This window comes from Schistocerca americana, chromosome 6 (assembly GCF_021461395.2).
Source record: "Schistocerca americana isolate TAMUIC-IGC-003095 chromosome 6, iqSchAmer2.1, whole genome shotgun sequence".
Lineage (NCBI taxonomy): Eukaryota > Metazoa > Arthropoda > Insecta > Orthoptera > Acrididae > Schistocerca > Schistocerca americana.
The window spans coordinates 578,116,337-578,133,451 of NC_060124.1; the positions used below are offsets into that span (position 1 = coordinate 578,116,337).

Sequence of the window (17,115 nt, forward strand, 5' to 3'; positions counted from 1 at the left end):
TCTGCCTCAGGGGGAAACCATCAATGCTCAACGATATTGTGAGACCCTGAAAAACTCAAAAGCAGCATTTAAAACGAAAGGAGGGGAATGATGATGAGAGAAGTGTATTTGTTGCGTAACGTCTGTCGTCACAGAGCTATAGTCACCAACACACTCTTGGACTCATCTGGAAGGGATGTTTTGAACCACCAGCCATATTCACCTGACTTGGCGCCTTTAGGTCTTTTCAGCTCCCTGAAGGCACACATACATGGAACTGAATTTTCAACTGACAAGCAGGTGCATAAAGAGGTTCTGAAGTAGGGGAAGAAGCTGTGGGGAGAGTTCTTTAGGGAGGTCATAAAAAAACTTGTGCCACAGCTCACCAAATGCACTGAACATGGAAAAATAGTCACCAAGTGTATCAACAATATCCTGTATTTTTTTCCTAATACACTTTATTTTTAAAAAATAATAATCTAGTACACTTACTTTCTGAAACTGCCTCATAGTTAGCTGCAGAAATTGTTCTGGCATGTCTACGCTGTTCTCTAACATAGTTCGATGCTCAGGAAAACAAATCACTCTTCAGCATGTTAGATACAATTGTTTTGGACTCACTGTTTCTTTGCTGTGTGTGTGTGTGGGAGGGGGGGGGGGGGGGGTCCTGTTCATCCACAACACAGTATTTTGAGTTATTGCTCTTTACTACCCTCGGTCAGTGGCCCATACATACGTATTTCTCTCTAATTTAAACTGACTGAATAGTATATTTGGCAGTCCCTTAAAAGAACACATTGGTTGCTTAGGAGCATTGTAGATGGCATAGAACTGATACTAAGTGGCCATGTGACTCTCAACTGCCAATTTAAGTCACGGCAGTGAAACGGTGTGTATGTGACAGTTGGTTGTACGGAATCAGCGCAGGAAGATACGTTACGAGGAAATGGCTGAAAAAAGTTATTGTATTTGGACATGTCCATGGCTATACTATGAATGATTTGCCCAATTGGTTGACGTATCAACGCACACTGTACGGTGTGTCTACAAGGAATAGTGTACCACCAGTAGTTATGAATTGGGTCGGCTCATTATATCGTTCATTTTTTCGTGCGTTTCATCTATGGTGCTTGCAAACAAACCCTGCACATGCCATGGAAATACAGTTGCCTATAGCTTCTACAAACCCTGCAGCTGCCATGCCACCCCCACCCCCCCTCCTCCTAGGTAATACAGTTGCCAGACACCCCTACGACAAAGGTCGACAACGTGACACACCATTGTGTGTGTGTGTGTGTGTGTGTGTGTGTGTGTGTGTGCGTGCGTGTGTGTGTGTGTGTGTGTGCGCCTGTGTCATTGGATGGAAGAGTGTGAACATGTGTTTACAAGCTATGGGAAGCAAGAAGGAACATTTCTGGCAACTTATGCTGTTTATCGAAGGGAAAAACAACCTCACAATACCAGCAGAAGACTTGTACTGTATACTGGAATGATGCAGTAATGGCTCAAGCATGTCAAAAGTGATTTAGTCTATTTTGAGATGGGAATTTCATCCTAACAGACAAATCTCGATCTGGACAGCCAATGATTGTAGATACTGAATGACTTAATGATATGATATTACACAATCCATGAGTGACAACGCAGGTGTTGGCATTGGAGCTCAATGTTGCTTGTGCTACTGTTGCCAGGGACTAGAAAAAGCTGGGTTACGTAAATATTAGGGATGTATGGGCCCCTAACAAACTGAGTGAAGAGAATTTGATTCACTTCGTGTGTCTCTGTGACACCTTATTGAGACATGATCAGAATGCTCCTTTTTTGGAATGGCTGGTAACTGGAGATGAGAAGTGATCATATACAACAGTGGCCAGAAGAGTAAATTGTGGTGCACGACAGGGCAGCTACCACTATCGGTTGCTAAACCAGCTACCACTATCGGCTGCTAAACCAGGGCTGCATCCGAGGAAGATTCTGTTACACATCTAGTGGAATTGCAAAGGCAATCTGTATTATCAACTTTGTCTGAATGAGATTGTCACTTCCAAGAAATACTGTTCACAATTGAATCATTTGAAGGCAGCCACTGATGAAAAAGAACAAATTTGGGACATGTCATTTTTCATCACAACGACATACCTCTATGGTGATCCGTCAAAAGCTGTGTTCTTTCGAGTGGGACATGTTACCCCAACTATTGTATTTGCCAGACATTGCCCATTCCGACTTTCATCTATTCTGTTACCTGCAGAATTTCCTGAAATGCAAACACCTCAACTCCTTGAAGGACTGCAGACTGAACCTCAAACAAAAACACCCACATTTTGGAAGAATGGCACTTATAAGCCTCCAGAGGGGTGGCAATATATTGTTGACAAGTATGATGTGTACTGCAGGAAATAAATAGTTTGTTTACAAAACCAATCCACCTTATTTAGTTACATTGTTCGAGAGCCTCTGTGTGAAGTGTTAAGCACACAGGCCAGCAACTGCTATGCCGCAGCTGTACTGCAAGGTACGAAGGTGGTTTGAAAAGTTCTCGGAATCACCACGAGAGGTCAGCGCTAGCGCAACGAGTTGTTCACGTGATATTCATTGGACTGTTGCCTGTAAACACTTGCCACATCAGTGCTCTTGGAAGAGATCTGTGGCAGTGACGTGGCTCTGTTGTTGTTCTCACGTAGTGATTTGCGAAGATGGAAAAAATTAAGATTCGAGTAGTGATTAAGTACTTCGTAAAGAAAGGTATTAAAGCAAATGACATTCATGATGATTTCCAGAGTACACTGGGGGACTCTGCTCCTTCATATTTAACTGGTGCCAAGTGGACAAATGAATTTAAATTTGGTCGGGAGAGCAAGATGTGTCACTACTCCAGAAATCATTGCAAAAATGCACAAAATGGTCATGGAGGATTGCCTATTGAAAGTGGAAGAAATTGTTCATGCTTGCCAGATGTCATCTGAAAGGGTATATCACATTTTAACTGAAGAATTAGAAAAGAAAAAATTATCTGCAAGATGGATTCTTGACACTGGATCAAAAACGCATGAGAATGGACATATTGGAACAATGTTTGGCCAGTTTTAGGAGAAACAAACAAGATTTTTTGCACCAGTTAGTAACCACAGATGAAACTTGTGTGCACTACTATACCCCATGCCTGATTCTCCACCACCAAAGAAAGCAAAGACAATTCCTTCGACAGGAAAGGTCATGGCGTCAGTGTTCTGGAATGCAAAGGGCATTCTGTTTGTAGATTATCTCCCCACTGGACAAACAGTTAGTGGAGAATACTATGCTAGCCTCCTGGACAAACTGCAACAAAAGGTATGCGAGAAAAGGCCAGGTTTAGCAAGGAAGAAAGTCATCTTCCATCAAGACAATGTGCACCCGCACACATGTGCCATTGCCATGGGAAAATTACACAAACTAAGGTACGAGTTGTTGCCACACCCACCTTATCCACCTGATAATGGCTCCGTCAGACTTCCATCTCTTCCAAAAACTGAAAATTTTTCTTGGTGGACGAAGATTCACTGCAAAAGAAGAATTGATAGCCGGAGTTGACAACTATTTTGCAGGCCTGGAGGGAACTCATTTTTGAGTTGGAATCAAGGCACTGGAATATTGTTGGACCAAGTGGATTAAACTACAAGGAGACTACATTGAAAAATAAGGAAGTTTCAGTGATGTAAATACTTTTTTTCTATTCTGTTCCGAGTACTTTTCAAACCACCCTTGTAGTATGTTCCCAGGTGTTCTTTGTGACTGCCTGTAAAAGTGAACAAACTTATGAGACAACCCAGGTTTGTGGTATAAGAACAGTGGTCACGAAAAGGTCTTAACTGACAGGGACAGTAGGTAAGTGTACCTCCTTGTCAATCACAATTAGTTTCGAACATGAGTATCGGACATTTGGAGGCACATACCTTGCAAATGATTACTACGTGCAAAAATGCATACCTCTGGTGGGCCGAACACTGAAACTGGACAGCAGCTGACACTGGATGAGTAGTGTGACCCAGAAAGTTGCAATTTTTGCTCTTTTTAACTAACACAAGGCATCAAGTGCCCCAATGGCGCAATGAGCACCATGACATGGGTCCATTCAGGATACTGTGAACATGAACCAGGATTTTTATTCCATAATATGCAGTGACTAAGTGTTGGTCATTCTTCCACATCTTAAGTATCATGTGGATATTTCCAGATATATATTCAGAAGTTTGCATGCATATGTTCGTGGTTTAAATAAGTCTCGGAGATCATATCACACTGCAACACAAATTTGGAAATTTGTGGTAAGTTCCTATGGAACCAAACTGCTGAGGTCAATGATCCCTAGCTTAGAAACTACTTAATCTAACTTACACTAAGGACAACACACACACACACACACACACACACACACACACACACACACACACACACACGAGGGAGGACTCGTACCTCCAACGGAGGGAGTTGCACAAACTGTAGCAAGGCGTCTCAGACTGCACAGCTACCCCGCGCGGCTATGTCATCTAAAGATAATCCCACATAAAAGGTGCTTGTATGAGATCTAATCATTAATGAGTAGTAGCACCAGCTGGATACGACGTATCTGAATAAAATTGTGAACTCTCTTCCTTGATGAACTGAAGCCATCATCAAAGCTATAGGCGGTGTTAAATGGTATCAATGTGATGTCTTGTTGGGTTGACTAACTTTACGTTCAGTGTGGTTATTACACTCTGTTGACAACACTACAGAAATGCTGTATCTACACTGTCATTACTGCATTTGTCTATAAGTATGGTAGGAAACCAAGAATGAAATGCTGAAGAAATGTATATAATCATTCACACTTTATTTATATTAATCTAAATGAGATAACACACACCAGAAGTGGAATGTTGCCTGTGAATTTTAAATAAATTTGTTTCCTTATTTCAAAACTGAGTGACATCTAAAACATGAAATCCATTCCATATGTTATCCATTCAATTACCACATTTTTCATCACATAAAATCTCATAAATGTTATTATCTAAGACCATTCAGACTGTATAAATTATTTCAACAAAAGGCACCAACTAAACAATATCCAATTATTTGCTTCTCTTGGTATACATGTAAGCATAACATTTTATTATGCTAAGAGTTTTACGTATAAGCATACATCCAGAAAAGTGTAGTAAAGCACTTGAAAAGCATCCCAAAATATGTGTCACATTTTTTTTCACTGTATAAAAAAATTGCAGTTTGAACACTGAAATTATTATGCAATTTCATTTCAGGCACTTGCATTTGTACAAAAATCAGGATTATATCTTTGTGAGTTTATTACAAGAATATTAAGTCTGCATATAAATTTACAGTGTGGTTTCTAACACCTGGAGCCAAGAGCATTATTTGGTGATGTTGGTTTCTTGTGCAAAGAAATATAAACACTATTTTGACAGGGAGAAGATAGTAAAGGTAACTTTTAAAATTAATTTCTTCAGCAGTAACTCTGTTTTTAAAAAAAAGGGAGGGGAAGACAAAAAGGAGGGTGGTGAGGATAATCCAAATACTTGACTGCATCAGTGATCAACTTATGATTAAGGTCGAAGAAAATTTTTACAAGTAGATGTTACTAAGAAACTTATTTGTGTACGATGCCCTTTGTGCAGCAGTTCCCATTTGCGTACGTGATGAGTACAAATCACAAAATTCCTTCTAAACATTACATGCTAATGAGGACAAGGCACTTCTTGTACATAGCTCATAAGTGTTCTGAAGTTCAAAAGCAAGCACAAATCAACAATCTCGCATTATTCCAAAGTCATTGATATTTGTGTGTTGACATTATAGCAATTTTTTTCATACCAAGCGCTAGTACATGACTAATTCCACAAATATGAGAACTCTTTTTTTATATAATGTTAATGTTTGGATAATAATGGAAATTGCCAATATGAGCACGACACTCCTTATATCAGATCCAGTTACATGAGAACCTTCTTTATTTCACGTATGTTTACAGTATTAGCACACAATAAGATGATTGGCATTTCCTGAATTTGACTTCCTAGTGTTCCAAAACAGCACTTCATCTTACGAAAGAGGGATTTGTATCCCAGCTGTATTACATGTATAGAAACATTTTATTTGACAGCCTTTGCTAACTGCAAGCTGAAATGGACGAAATTTGACTGCTGGAATATGTTGGCAAAATGTGGAGTATCATTTTAAAAGTGAACAAAACAGGCAAACTTACATCTATTATTCTTTATGGTGAATTAAACAAGTTTCCCAATGCTGCATTGGTCTTATTGGAGGACATTTATCGAATAATAAGCATAATGGATCACACTTAATGCATTACAATCAGGTACCAAGTACGCATTAGCAAATCCCAAAATGATTATATGTGAGACAGATCTGAAAAAGGAATGTGTACTCTCAAATGAACAATCTTGATTCAAGATTTAGAACACACACTGTAAATATCGCAAAATATATAACACTATATCTGTCGTAGAGCTATTTTTACACAAACTACCCATAATATATTCCTGAAAGCAGCACAGAAGTTTTAATTATTGGACAGTCCTGATCACAGATACATTACTTTTAATGTGCAGGCATCATCACAAAAAATTATATCCAAATACAGCTGTTAAAATAATAATTTCACAGTTAATGAAATACTGACTCATATCAGTTCATAACTCACGTGCATAACACTCTCTCAATGAAGATCTGTATTTGTTTTGGTCAAATGACAGCCACAACATTGTTAAATAGGAATTCCTGAGCAGTTCAATTCAGTAACACTGTTTAACAGTAAACAGTTATTGTTTAATTCTGCTGTGCCAATAGCATAAAAACCAGAACTTTGTAATCTATTTGTAATACCAGAACAGAAACAAGCACTAATATTGAATAATATTTTTAAACATTTTGTGGTAATAATTTTCAAAAAGAACAAAAAGAAATTAACTTCAATGGACAGCTTGTATGACCTGCGACAGAATTAAACTCTGTCATCTTCATAAAAGTATATCAAACAACCGTCTCTCAAGTCAGTCATCATAGTTTTACAAACTTTCTTGATTTTAATGTGTATACAGCAGGCACAGTGTCAGTACTATTTTACACTTCTGTGTTATCTTCAATGCAGAAAACAATGTCAATATTACTGTAATTGTAAGGCAGGCATGTTCTATCTGTACACAAAATGCTGAACTTTGTATTATCTTCTGAACATACGTATTTAATAACACTGCAGTAATGTAGTATATTGCTACAACTGAATGAAGCAACAATAAAGAGTGATTCAAAAATATAAACAATAAATATTTCATATATATTTCGTATCAAACAGGTACCAAACAATTAGTAGACACAAAATTATCTAATACTGTCAGCTGTTGAAGATTGTAAATGATATCATTGGATAAAGGCTATACACTTCTAACTGTTAATAAGTATTCATTTTGTTTTCCTTCAAGATTGTTCTCGTCATCATATTAGATGACGCCCAATTTCATTCACTGCATAAAACAAAATACACATAAAACTTTTTGACAGTAATAACTGCAATCTCAACAATACAATTTCAAGGCACAACAAAACAATTTGCTGATTGTCCATTCACTTTTTATATAGTAATAGATAATTTTGGTCATGTACCGGTACCATTCACTTCAAAGTTCAAAAGATATTCACTACTGAACTATTGTAAACATAATCATCCATTAAAAAATTAACAAAAATAATCATACAATATTTGAATGAATATTATTTACAAAATGACAAAATTTTAAATATCTACTTACGGGTATGTAAGTTACCAAAGCATCAGCACAAATTATCTCATTGCCACACTGTTCACAAGCATAAAACAAGCAACAGAAATATATCTTGTGACCTTAGGAACAATTTCAAGAACAAACAATATCATAAACTGGCATATTGTAAGTCTGAACAACATAAATCAAATGTTTTATCATGCGAATCATATGAAAGTTATGTACAAATATGAAAATTCTTACTTTCACACATTCTAAAATGTGAATAAATGTGCAAGGTATACAGTTTCAATACACAATGAATTTCGATAACTATGTAGTAATAATGATGATGACTATGATGATCACAGTGATGATGATGATTTCACTCACTAAACATGAGAAACACATCACAGTGTCAAAGAGTTCAATGTAATATGTCATTTTGCATCACTTCTGCAGAGATCAATAAACTGAGTTTACTAAAATTATAAACTAAAAATATTTATATTTTAACAGAGAAAAACATACATCGCGCATGCTGGGTGATAAAGGACAGATTCATTTGCACCAGACAGACACAAACAATCTTCACTAAAAACAACACATAAATCTACAAGTGATTCACACCCTACCTATTTGTCACTTTGTTATCACAAATACCATTAAATATCTGTCAGTCCTCCCATACTAAGTCAGTTTGTACATGTATCAGTTATGGACAGACATGCCAAATCTCTTAAACAGATGTCAACTATGTTTTAACGGTGGATGGAACATTAAAATTTATTTTACAGCTATGGGCCACATTCAATCTAATGGTCATCTTGTAAACCATTAGCATCAATTGTCATGAGGAAGTTCTGCTCTAGCAGCAACTATCTAAGACACAACTGCATTCTGACAAACTTAAATAAAAATTTTCAGTCATTTGAAAACAATAGAGGAACAGTAAAAGCTGATGATAAACATTATGCTGTTTCTGAAATATATGCTAAAATGTGTATGTACTACTCAATGTTGTTAGACATCAGAGAAGTTCTACCATATTCACAGCTAAAACTTTTGCGCAGACACGTCTAACATTACACACTTTCTTCAACACAATGACTATAATGACATGTTGAAGACTGTACACATCAACACTTCTTGTGTCCATATTCTACAAACCCAAAGTCTTAAAAACTAAAATACAACTTGTCATGTTCCTCAAGAAACTGATGAAATGGCATTCAGTGGTGAACCCATTTGTGTAAGCACTTTATCTAACCAATGCAGAGGACCATTCAGATGAATTTCAACCCAACATGGTGTGCTTGTGACATCTTGACGGTGATACTCTGCACCCCATCCTTTTACAAATGACATCCTAGAATGTAAATGCAATATTTGATTTAGTAAAAAGCAAGAAATCTTTCAATTCACAATAGTGGAAACAATACATAAGAAAGATTAACCTCCTTAAACAAAGACTATAAACGTTATAAAAATACATCACCCCTTTTCTGATAACTGAAATCAATCTCAGAACAACCTGATTTCATATTCTGCATGCGCAGTGAACTAGTGTGCTTTCATCAGCACTGCCTTGCATAAAATAATAATATCCATGGCCACGACAAATCTTCAGCACACCAAATTCCAGCACTGCCAAGCTAGACAGGTAAAAGTAGAGGCAAAAGGTGCAAAAACCTAGATTTTAGAACTGTTAGTACCTCCTTTGGGAGGAAGGAGAGATGGATTTGGAAATGTTGGAAAGGAGGTGACTCAGATCACAGATTGAGAGGAACTACCTGTTGTAAGGGCAAAGGGAGACAAAGACAAAGATGAAGGGAAAGATGTTGGTGATAGCAGGAGGTCAAAAATAGCACAATGCTAATCCCTGGGCCAGTTTCAATCAATAGATGATAAAAAGACAGAGTAAAGATACACTGAGAGGGAAAAAATGTGAAATGGTACGAAACAAACTTTAATTACCAAATAAGAAGAAAGAAGAAAATGAGATGGGAAAAAGAAGACAAAAAGGAAAAATAGCGGGGGGGGGGGGGGGGGGGGGGGAAGAAAAAAAAAGGGTGGGGGAGAAAAAAGAAACAGAATAAGAAAGTTGAGTAATAAGACATCATCTCTGGATTTCTCGGGAACTAGTACTAGGTGGAAGGGTCCAAATAGATTGTGTGGCAATGCAGGCACTTGAGTCCATTGAGTCAGGCAACAGAACTGTGCCAAAACTGGGAGAGGGGGGAGGGGGGGGGAGCTTTGAACTTTTGTAGTGGTCACATAATAGTCTCCAAAAAATATTTTTGTAACTTTACATAACATAGTACAGTTTTTCTACAAAATCAGAAATGGGTAAGTGAACTGTCGCAAGTTACAGGCATGTATTGCTTCAAAGCTAAGAATAACAGAAATATCTTAGCAATTGATGAGTGGTTACATCTGTCAAAGACTTAAGACAACCACTGAAGCTGTCGCTCCTGCAGTGCTGGGAACATTCAGTTTTTACAATATGGACTTACCTTTTCCCCTACAAATACTAAAGAAATACCCGTACTCTTCATTTGTAATGAATGCTTAGCAAGTGAAAGCAAAATTTAAGGAACACCTACTTCAAAACATGCTGCTTGTTCCAATAAACTCACAGTTTTTTGAACAGTGATTGGATTAATGGAAAATTCAGATAAAGCCTACAGTAGACATTTTGGAAAAATTAATAGTGAACAGAGAGAGCAATGTATTGCAAGAACTGAATAAAATCAAAAGAGGACTTGTCATTTGACAAGTCTTCTCCTTGCACACATCTCTCTACTGTTGGACAGGAACAATGCCGCGCTCACTTTCATTTGTTTGTAGTGGTGGCAAAATGGCAAACATTAGAAGTGATAGTGACAATCAAAGCTCAGAATTCAGTCGACAGAGAGAAAAATAAAAGGAGACCTGAAATTTGCAGAAGAAATATTCTACATCTACATCTACATCCATACTCTGCAAGAAACCTGACCGTGTGTGGCGGAGGGTACCTTGAGTACCTCTATCGGTTCTCCCATCTATTCCAGTCTCTCATTTTGCTTGTGGGAAGATTCGTGGTTAAAAAAATATACGCAATGCATTTCTGTCCTACAATCATAGCTCATGTCATGCGATCTCACCAGCCAATGACGGCAGATATTCAGATCATACGAATATGATGTAATCAGCCAACAGCAACATCACTGTTAAGTAATGCAAACACACAAATAGAAAAAGTTAATAGTTTAATTTAATATACATACAGTATAACTACAAGAAAAGCTAATCTTACATGTATAATACTTATCATCAAAAATTTTGTTGCTGTTATTTGCCCCTCCCCCGACCCCTCAAAGTATGTAAGGTTAGGTTAGTGTTTTTTTTAACGTCCCGTCGACAACGAGGTCATTAGAGACAGAGCACAAGCTCGAGTTGGGGAAGGATGGGGAAGGAAATCGGCCGTGCCCTTTCAAAGGAACCATCCCGGCATTTGACTGAAACGATTTAGGGAAATCACAGAAAACCTAAATCGGAATGGCTGGAGACGGGATTGAACCGTCGTCCTCCCGAATGCGATCAAAGTATGTAAGGCAGGAGCCTATGATCAGAGGTTAAATTGCAGCAGATGAATAATTCTAACAAGCATGATTATAAATTAGACTGCTGTGCACAGAACACCTCATGGGTTACCTGCTGAATACATATTCTATCGAGCACTTTGACTTTTCCATCGAAAAGCCAATTAATGTGTGAAACTGCTCAAGAACTCACCTCACCCTTTCTTTATGGATAATTATACTTCTTGCCATCATTACTCCACAATATGTAATCTATGAAAGGACTACAATAAATATAAAAAACTAACCTTGATGCTTAATCTTTTTAGCATGTGTTGACCTTTACAATATATCAAACACAAACGTGCCAGTGAAATTTTAAATAATGGCTGGTCATCAGGGCCTGAAATTTTTCTAAGTAGTAAGTTCACAACCTGTTAAGTTTTGAATGAGAGTTACACACTCCATCATTTAAGCGATTTCATCACACATTCTCACACGTGACGTAATTCCTCTTGCATAACAGGAAATTTACTTTGAAAGTAACACTTCTCAAACTAATATTCACAATATTTTCCCATGACCTGTTACAAGTATAAACAGACGTAGTGTCACACTCATTGAAAGCAGATTGTTGTTACGAAGTATAGCACAGTTTTCATCCTAAGTCTTGTGATAAATTCTCTGCTGGCACACGCTTGTGTTTGCACTGTGTTTTATTGTTATAAATAGTGCATTTTCTTTGCAATTTAGGTTTTATTTTGGTGTTATTCTCTCATTTATGTTTTACCATTGCAGTATTATTCTGCAATAGTAAGTTAAAGTAAAATTGTTTGTTAGTGAATCGGTCCTTACCAGTGCAAATTACAAAAATTTAACTGAAAACTGAAACAAGGAAAAGTTTCAGGAATTTAAAAAAATAAAATAAAATAAAAATTCCTGGGTCTTTCCTGGATAAAAAAAATCTTGGGTTTGTCCAGGATTTCCTGGTTGTCCTGTTGTGTATACACTTTTGTTACAATTGTAATGAGACAAGACTAACCACTGTACAACCAAAGATACACACACCGACCATTACCTCCATAAGGATTCGAACCATCCAATCAGGCAGAAGAAGGGTGTCATTACAACATTGGTGGACAGAGCTAATAAGATCTGCATGCCAGTTTATTTGCAACATGAACTAAGTCATTTGCGAACGGCTTTTAAGAATATGCATACGCTGACAACAAGATAGATCGAGCTCTCCATCCCAGAAGAAAAGTGTCTGAGAACATTCAGCAACAACAATGCAATATTACGGACCATATTGGGAAAGTTCTGGCCGAGTTTCAAGTTGAAACAATCTCTAGATCCGCCAAGAAGATTAGTGAGTGTTTAAGATCAGTGAAAGATGCTCAACACGCCTTACCAACTCCTAAGGTGTATAAAATTCCAAGTAGCTGTGGGAAGGTTTATATTGGAACAACGAAAAGAAATGTCAATACCTGCTTAACCGAACACAAAGGGAACTGTTGACTGGGACATACCAACAAATCAGCTGTAGCTGAACATGTTTTTAAAGACGGTGATCATGAAATAAAATTTAGTGAGACAGGTGTGCTAGCAGGGACATCACATTATTATGCATGCATGTATAGAGAAGCTATAGAGATTCAGTTGTATAAGATACGGCAGTCAACTTTGCACAAACCATGTGACAATCAACTATCTTCAATTGAGAATAATGACGTTAGTCCAAGATAGACTTACCATAGGCCCCACGTGACATATGGTGGTGCCCTCTACATAAACAGGACCTTCACAGCAGCCAGTCGTTGACTCACCTCAGAAGATGTCGCCCGCAGTTGGCAAGGAAACATCAGGAAGAAGAAGTTTTACAGATCGACTATGGCCTCTCAGCCTGGAAGTTTTAACTTATGAAGTGCCGGCCATGAAAGCCTGCATGTTATGATTACACGCCACTCAGGGAGGATATGTCGGTTATGGTATGACGACTGGAGGGTCTACATAAGAAGAAAGCTCAACAACTTTGTAGGCTCACTTTTTTGCTACATTGTTGTGATACTGGGACAATTCCAAAGATTTTGAAGGTGAGAAGGCTGTTTCACTTGCCGCAATCTAACCATATCTACTCACACACGGAAGTGGTGATGCTATGGGAATGGATTCATAAAACATGTCGAGGACTGGCAGTAATTAGCAGACAACTGTTAAATCTCCATTCATTTATTTATTAGCAATGAAATGCAGTTTTGGGATTGGAATAAGGTGGACAGGCTAACATTTAGATCTATGGAACTGAGTGCACAAGTGTCTTCTAATAGGCAGAAGAAGTTCGAGCATTTACAAAAGAGTAGACAGGAAACCCCAGTTACAGGTGTGGTTATTAATTTGTCAGGAAGGGAATTATCTAAGGAAAAAATTTCTGTTCTCTTGAAACGAGGAAATTTTGCAAGTACTCCATGAAAGGTTCCCACAGAGGATATTGTAGCTAATATAGAGTCGGGGATTCGTCAGTTATCCCCACATTCTGCTGATGAAATCAGGATGGAAACAGCCAGGATACTACGTAAAGCTAAGCCACCTAGCAGTAATTTGTCTCAAGGAGAAAGGAAGGTATTACGGGAGATTAATGAGGACATGAATATTATTGTACTTACTGCTGATAAGGGTAATGCTACCGTGGTGATGAAGAGTGAGGACTACCATAGGAAGATCAGCGACCTTTTGGATTCTAACACTTATAAAAAGCTGCAAAAGGATCCTACAACGAAAGTGTTCGGAGCTACCAATCTATTAATAAAAGAGTCTTCCATTCCCACAGAGGATAAAAAATATCTATGCAAAACAGAAGCTTACCTTCCTAGATTTCATGGGCTATCAAAGATACATAAGCCTAATGTCCCATTGAGACCAACAGTGAGGGCTATTGGATTGCCCACTCAAGAGTTGGCTAGACATCACACATCCTTGCTACAACCGCTTATTGGTAAAACTGATTATCACTTAAAAATTCTATGCACTTTATCAAAAAATTGATGGAGATTACTGTCAGCCCAGGTGAAATCCTCATGAGTTTTGATGTGGTATCCCTGTTGTTAAACCTCTTTCACACACACACTATGTGATCATAAGTATCCGGACACCTGGCTGAAAATGACTTTCAAGTTCGTGACGCCCTCCATCGGTAATGCTCGAATTCAGTATGCTGTTGGCCCACCCTTAGCCTTGATGACAGCGTCCACTTTTGCAGGCATATGTTCAATCAAGTGCTGGAAGGTTCCTTGGGGAATGGCAGCCCATTCTTCACAGTGTGCTGCAATGAGGAGAGGTATCAACATCAGTTGGTGAGGCCTGGCATGAAGTCAGCATTCCAAAACATTCCAAAGCTGTTTATAGAATTCAGGTCAGGACTCTATGCATGCCAGCCAATACTGGAATGTTATTGTTGTGTAACCACTCTGTCGCAGGCCGTGCATTATGAACAGCTGCTTGATCGTGTTGAAAGATGCAATCAGTATCCACAAATTACTCTTTAACAGGGGGAAGCAATAAGGTACTTCAAACATCAATGAAGGCCTGAGTGTGACAAAACAACAAGGGGTACAAGTCCCCTGCATGAAAAACATGACCACACTATAACACCACCGCCTCAGAATTTTACTCTTGGCAATACATACGTGGGCAGATGACATTCATCGGGTATTCGCCATACCCACAACCTGCCACCAGATCACCACATTGTGTATAATCATTTGTCACTCCACATAACATTTTTCCACTGTTCGATCGTCCAATGTTTACGCTCCTTACACCAAACGAGGCGTCGTCTGGCATAATGTGTGGCTTATGAGCAGCCACTCGAAAATGAAATCCAAGTTTTCTCACCTCCCGCCTAACTGTCATGGTACTTGCAGTGGATCCTGATGCTGTTTGGAATTCCTATGTGATGGTCTGGATGGATGTCTACCTATTACACATTATGACCCTCTTCAACTGTCAGCAGCCTCTGTCAGTCAACAGACGAGGTCGGCCTGTACGCTTTTGTGCTGTACATGTCCCTTCACATTTCCACTTCACTATCACATCGGAAGCAATGGACCTAGGGGTATGGAAATCTCACATACAGATGTATGACACAAGTGACACCCAATCACCTGACCACGTTTGAAGTCCATGAGTTCTGCAGATTGACCCATTCTGGTCTCTCATGATGTCTGGAGGTCACTGATATGGAGTACCTGGCAGCATAATGCATCTAATATGAAAAAAATATGTTTTTGGGGTTGTAGGGATACTTTTGATCACATAGTGTAACTAATATATTTCCCACTGATACAGTAGCTCTGTTTCGACATTGCCTATCCATGACTTATTTCGAGTACGATAATGAGTTTTATGAACAAACCGAAGCAGTGGCCATGGGCAGCCCTCTGAGTCCAGCTATTGCTAATCTATTCATTAAGTTTTTGAATGGCAGGCGCTACAGTCTTTCAGTAAAAGCCCTTTGAAGTGCTATCGGTATGTGGATGACACTTTTGTGGTATGGAATCACGGTGAAGAGGAATTGTATGGTTTCTCGGTGCACCTACATAGTATTAATTCAAAGATACAATTTACTATGGAGAAAGAGAGTAATGGACAACTTAATTTTTTGGATGAATCAGTAATTAGATGGGCATATGTGAGTCCAGGGCATAAAGTGTATAGAAAGATAACACCGACCATTATCTCCAAAAGGATTTGAACCATCATCCCAGGCAGAAGAGAGGTGTCATTAAAAGATCTGTGGACACAGCTAATAAAGATCTGTGAGCCAGTTTATTTGCCATATGAACTAAATCCTCTGCGAACAGCTTTAAAGAAAAATGGATACACTGACAACAAGATAGATCAAGCACATTCAGCAACGACAACTGTCAGCTGGAAAAGTTTTTCCTCCATTTATTCGCAAAATTACAGACCGTATTCAGGAATATCTGGCCAAGTTTCAAGTTGAAACATTCAGGAATATCTGGCCAAGTTTCAAGTTGAAACAATCTTGAGTCCCTCCAAGGAGATTAGTGAGTGTTTACGATGAGTGAAAGATGCTTGACACCCCTTAGCAACTCCTGGGTTGTATAAAATTCCGTGTAGCTGTGGGAAGGTTTACATTGGAACAATGAAAACCGAACACAAAAGGAACTCTCGACTGGGACATACCGACAAATCAGCTGTAGCAGAACATGTTTTTAAAGACTGTGATCATGAAATAAAATTTAGTGTGACGAGCGTGCTAGCCAGGACATTGCATGTAATAATTTTAATAGAAAAGAGGAAGGCTTAAAGTTAGATAAGATATGGCGGTCGACTTTGCACCAACGATGTGATAATCGATTACCTTCAATCGAGAATAATTATGTTAGTGAGAGATGGATGTATAGTCGGTCCCACATGATGTATGGTGGTGCCCTCTATGCACTCTATATAAATAGGACCTCCAGGGCCTGGCAGCCAGTCGTTGACTCACCTCGGAAGACGTTGCCTGCAAATTGGCAGCGAAATGTCAGGAAAAGAAGTTTTACAGATCAACCACGACCTCTCAGCCCGGAAGTTTTACCTAATCATCCAGTGAAAGTTCATGTGAGGAGATGCTGAATGTATCTAGCGTCAGAAGCTAGGATAAAAATGTGTCAATGATGTCTGAGTACAGTACCCAAAGTGTAAGTTATGGACCCATGAACAATTTGCCAGAAACCCAAAAAAAAAAAACAGTTAAGTTATGGGAAGCACGTGAAAAAAAGTGCTATGCAAGTGAAAATATTAAATGA

The 17,115-nt window shown here is 38.5% G+C and overlaps 1 protein-coding gene across 4 annotated transcripts in view; it reads right to left on the reverse strand.

The window, feature by feature from the left end:
• Nucleotides 1–17,115, reverse strand: part of LOC124619529 (protein mothers against dpp) — a 170,227-nt gene that overhangs the window by 42,894 nt on the left and 110,218 nt on the right. For 3 of the 4 annotated variants that reach the window (XM_047145982.1, XM_047145983.1, XM_047145984.1), the window contains exon 8: nt 4,808–9,108. The exons of the other annotated variant lie outside the window; for it this stretch is intronic. In XM_047145982.1, the coding sequence (XP_047001938.1) occupies nt 8,949–9,108 (160 nt within the window). In that variant the 3' untranslated portion in view covers nt 4,808–8,948. Of the gene's footprint in view, nt 1–4,807; nt 9,109–17,115 lie in introns of those variants that run through there. 4 annotated transcript variants of the gene reach the window in all.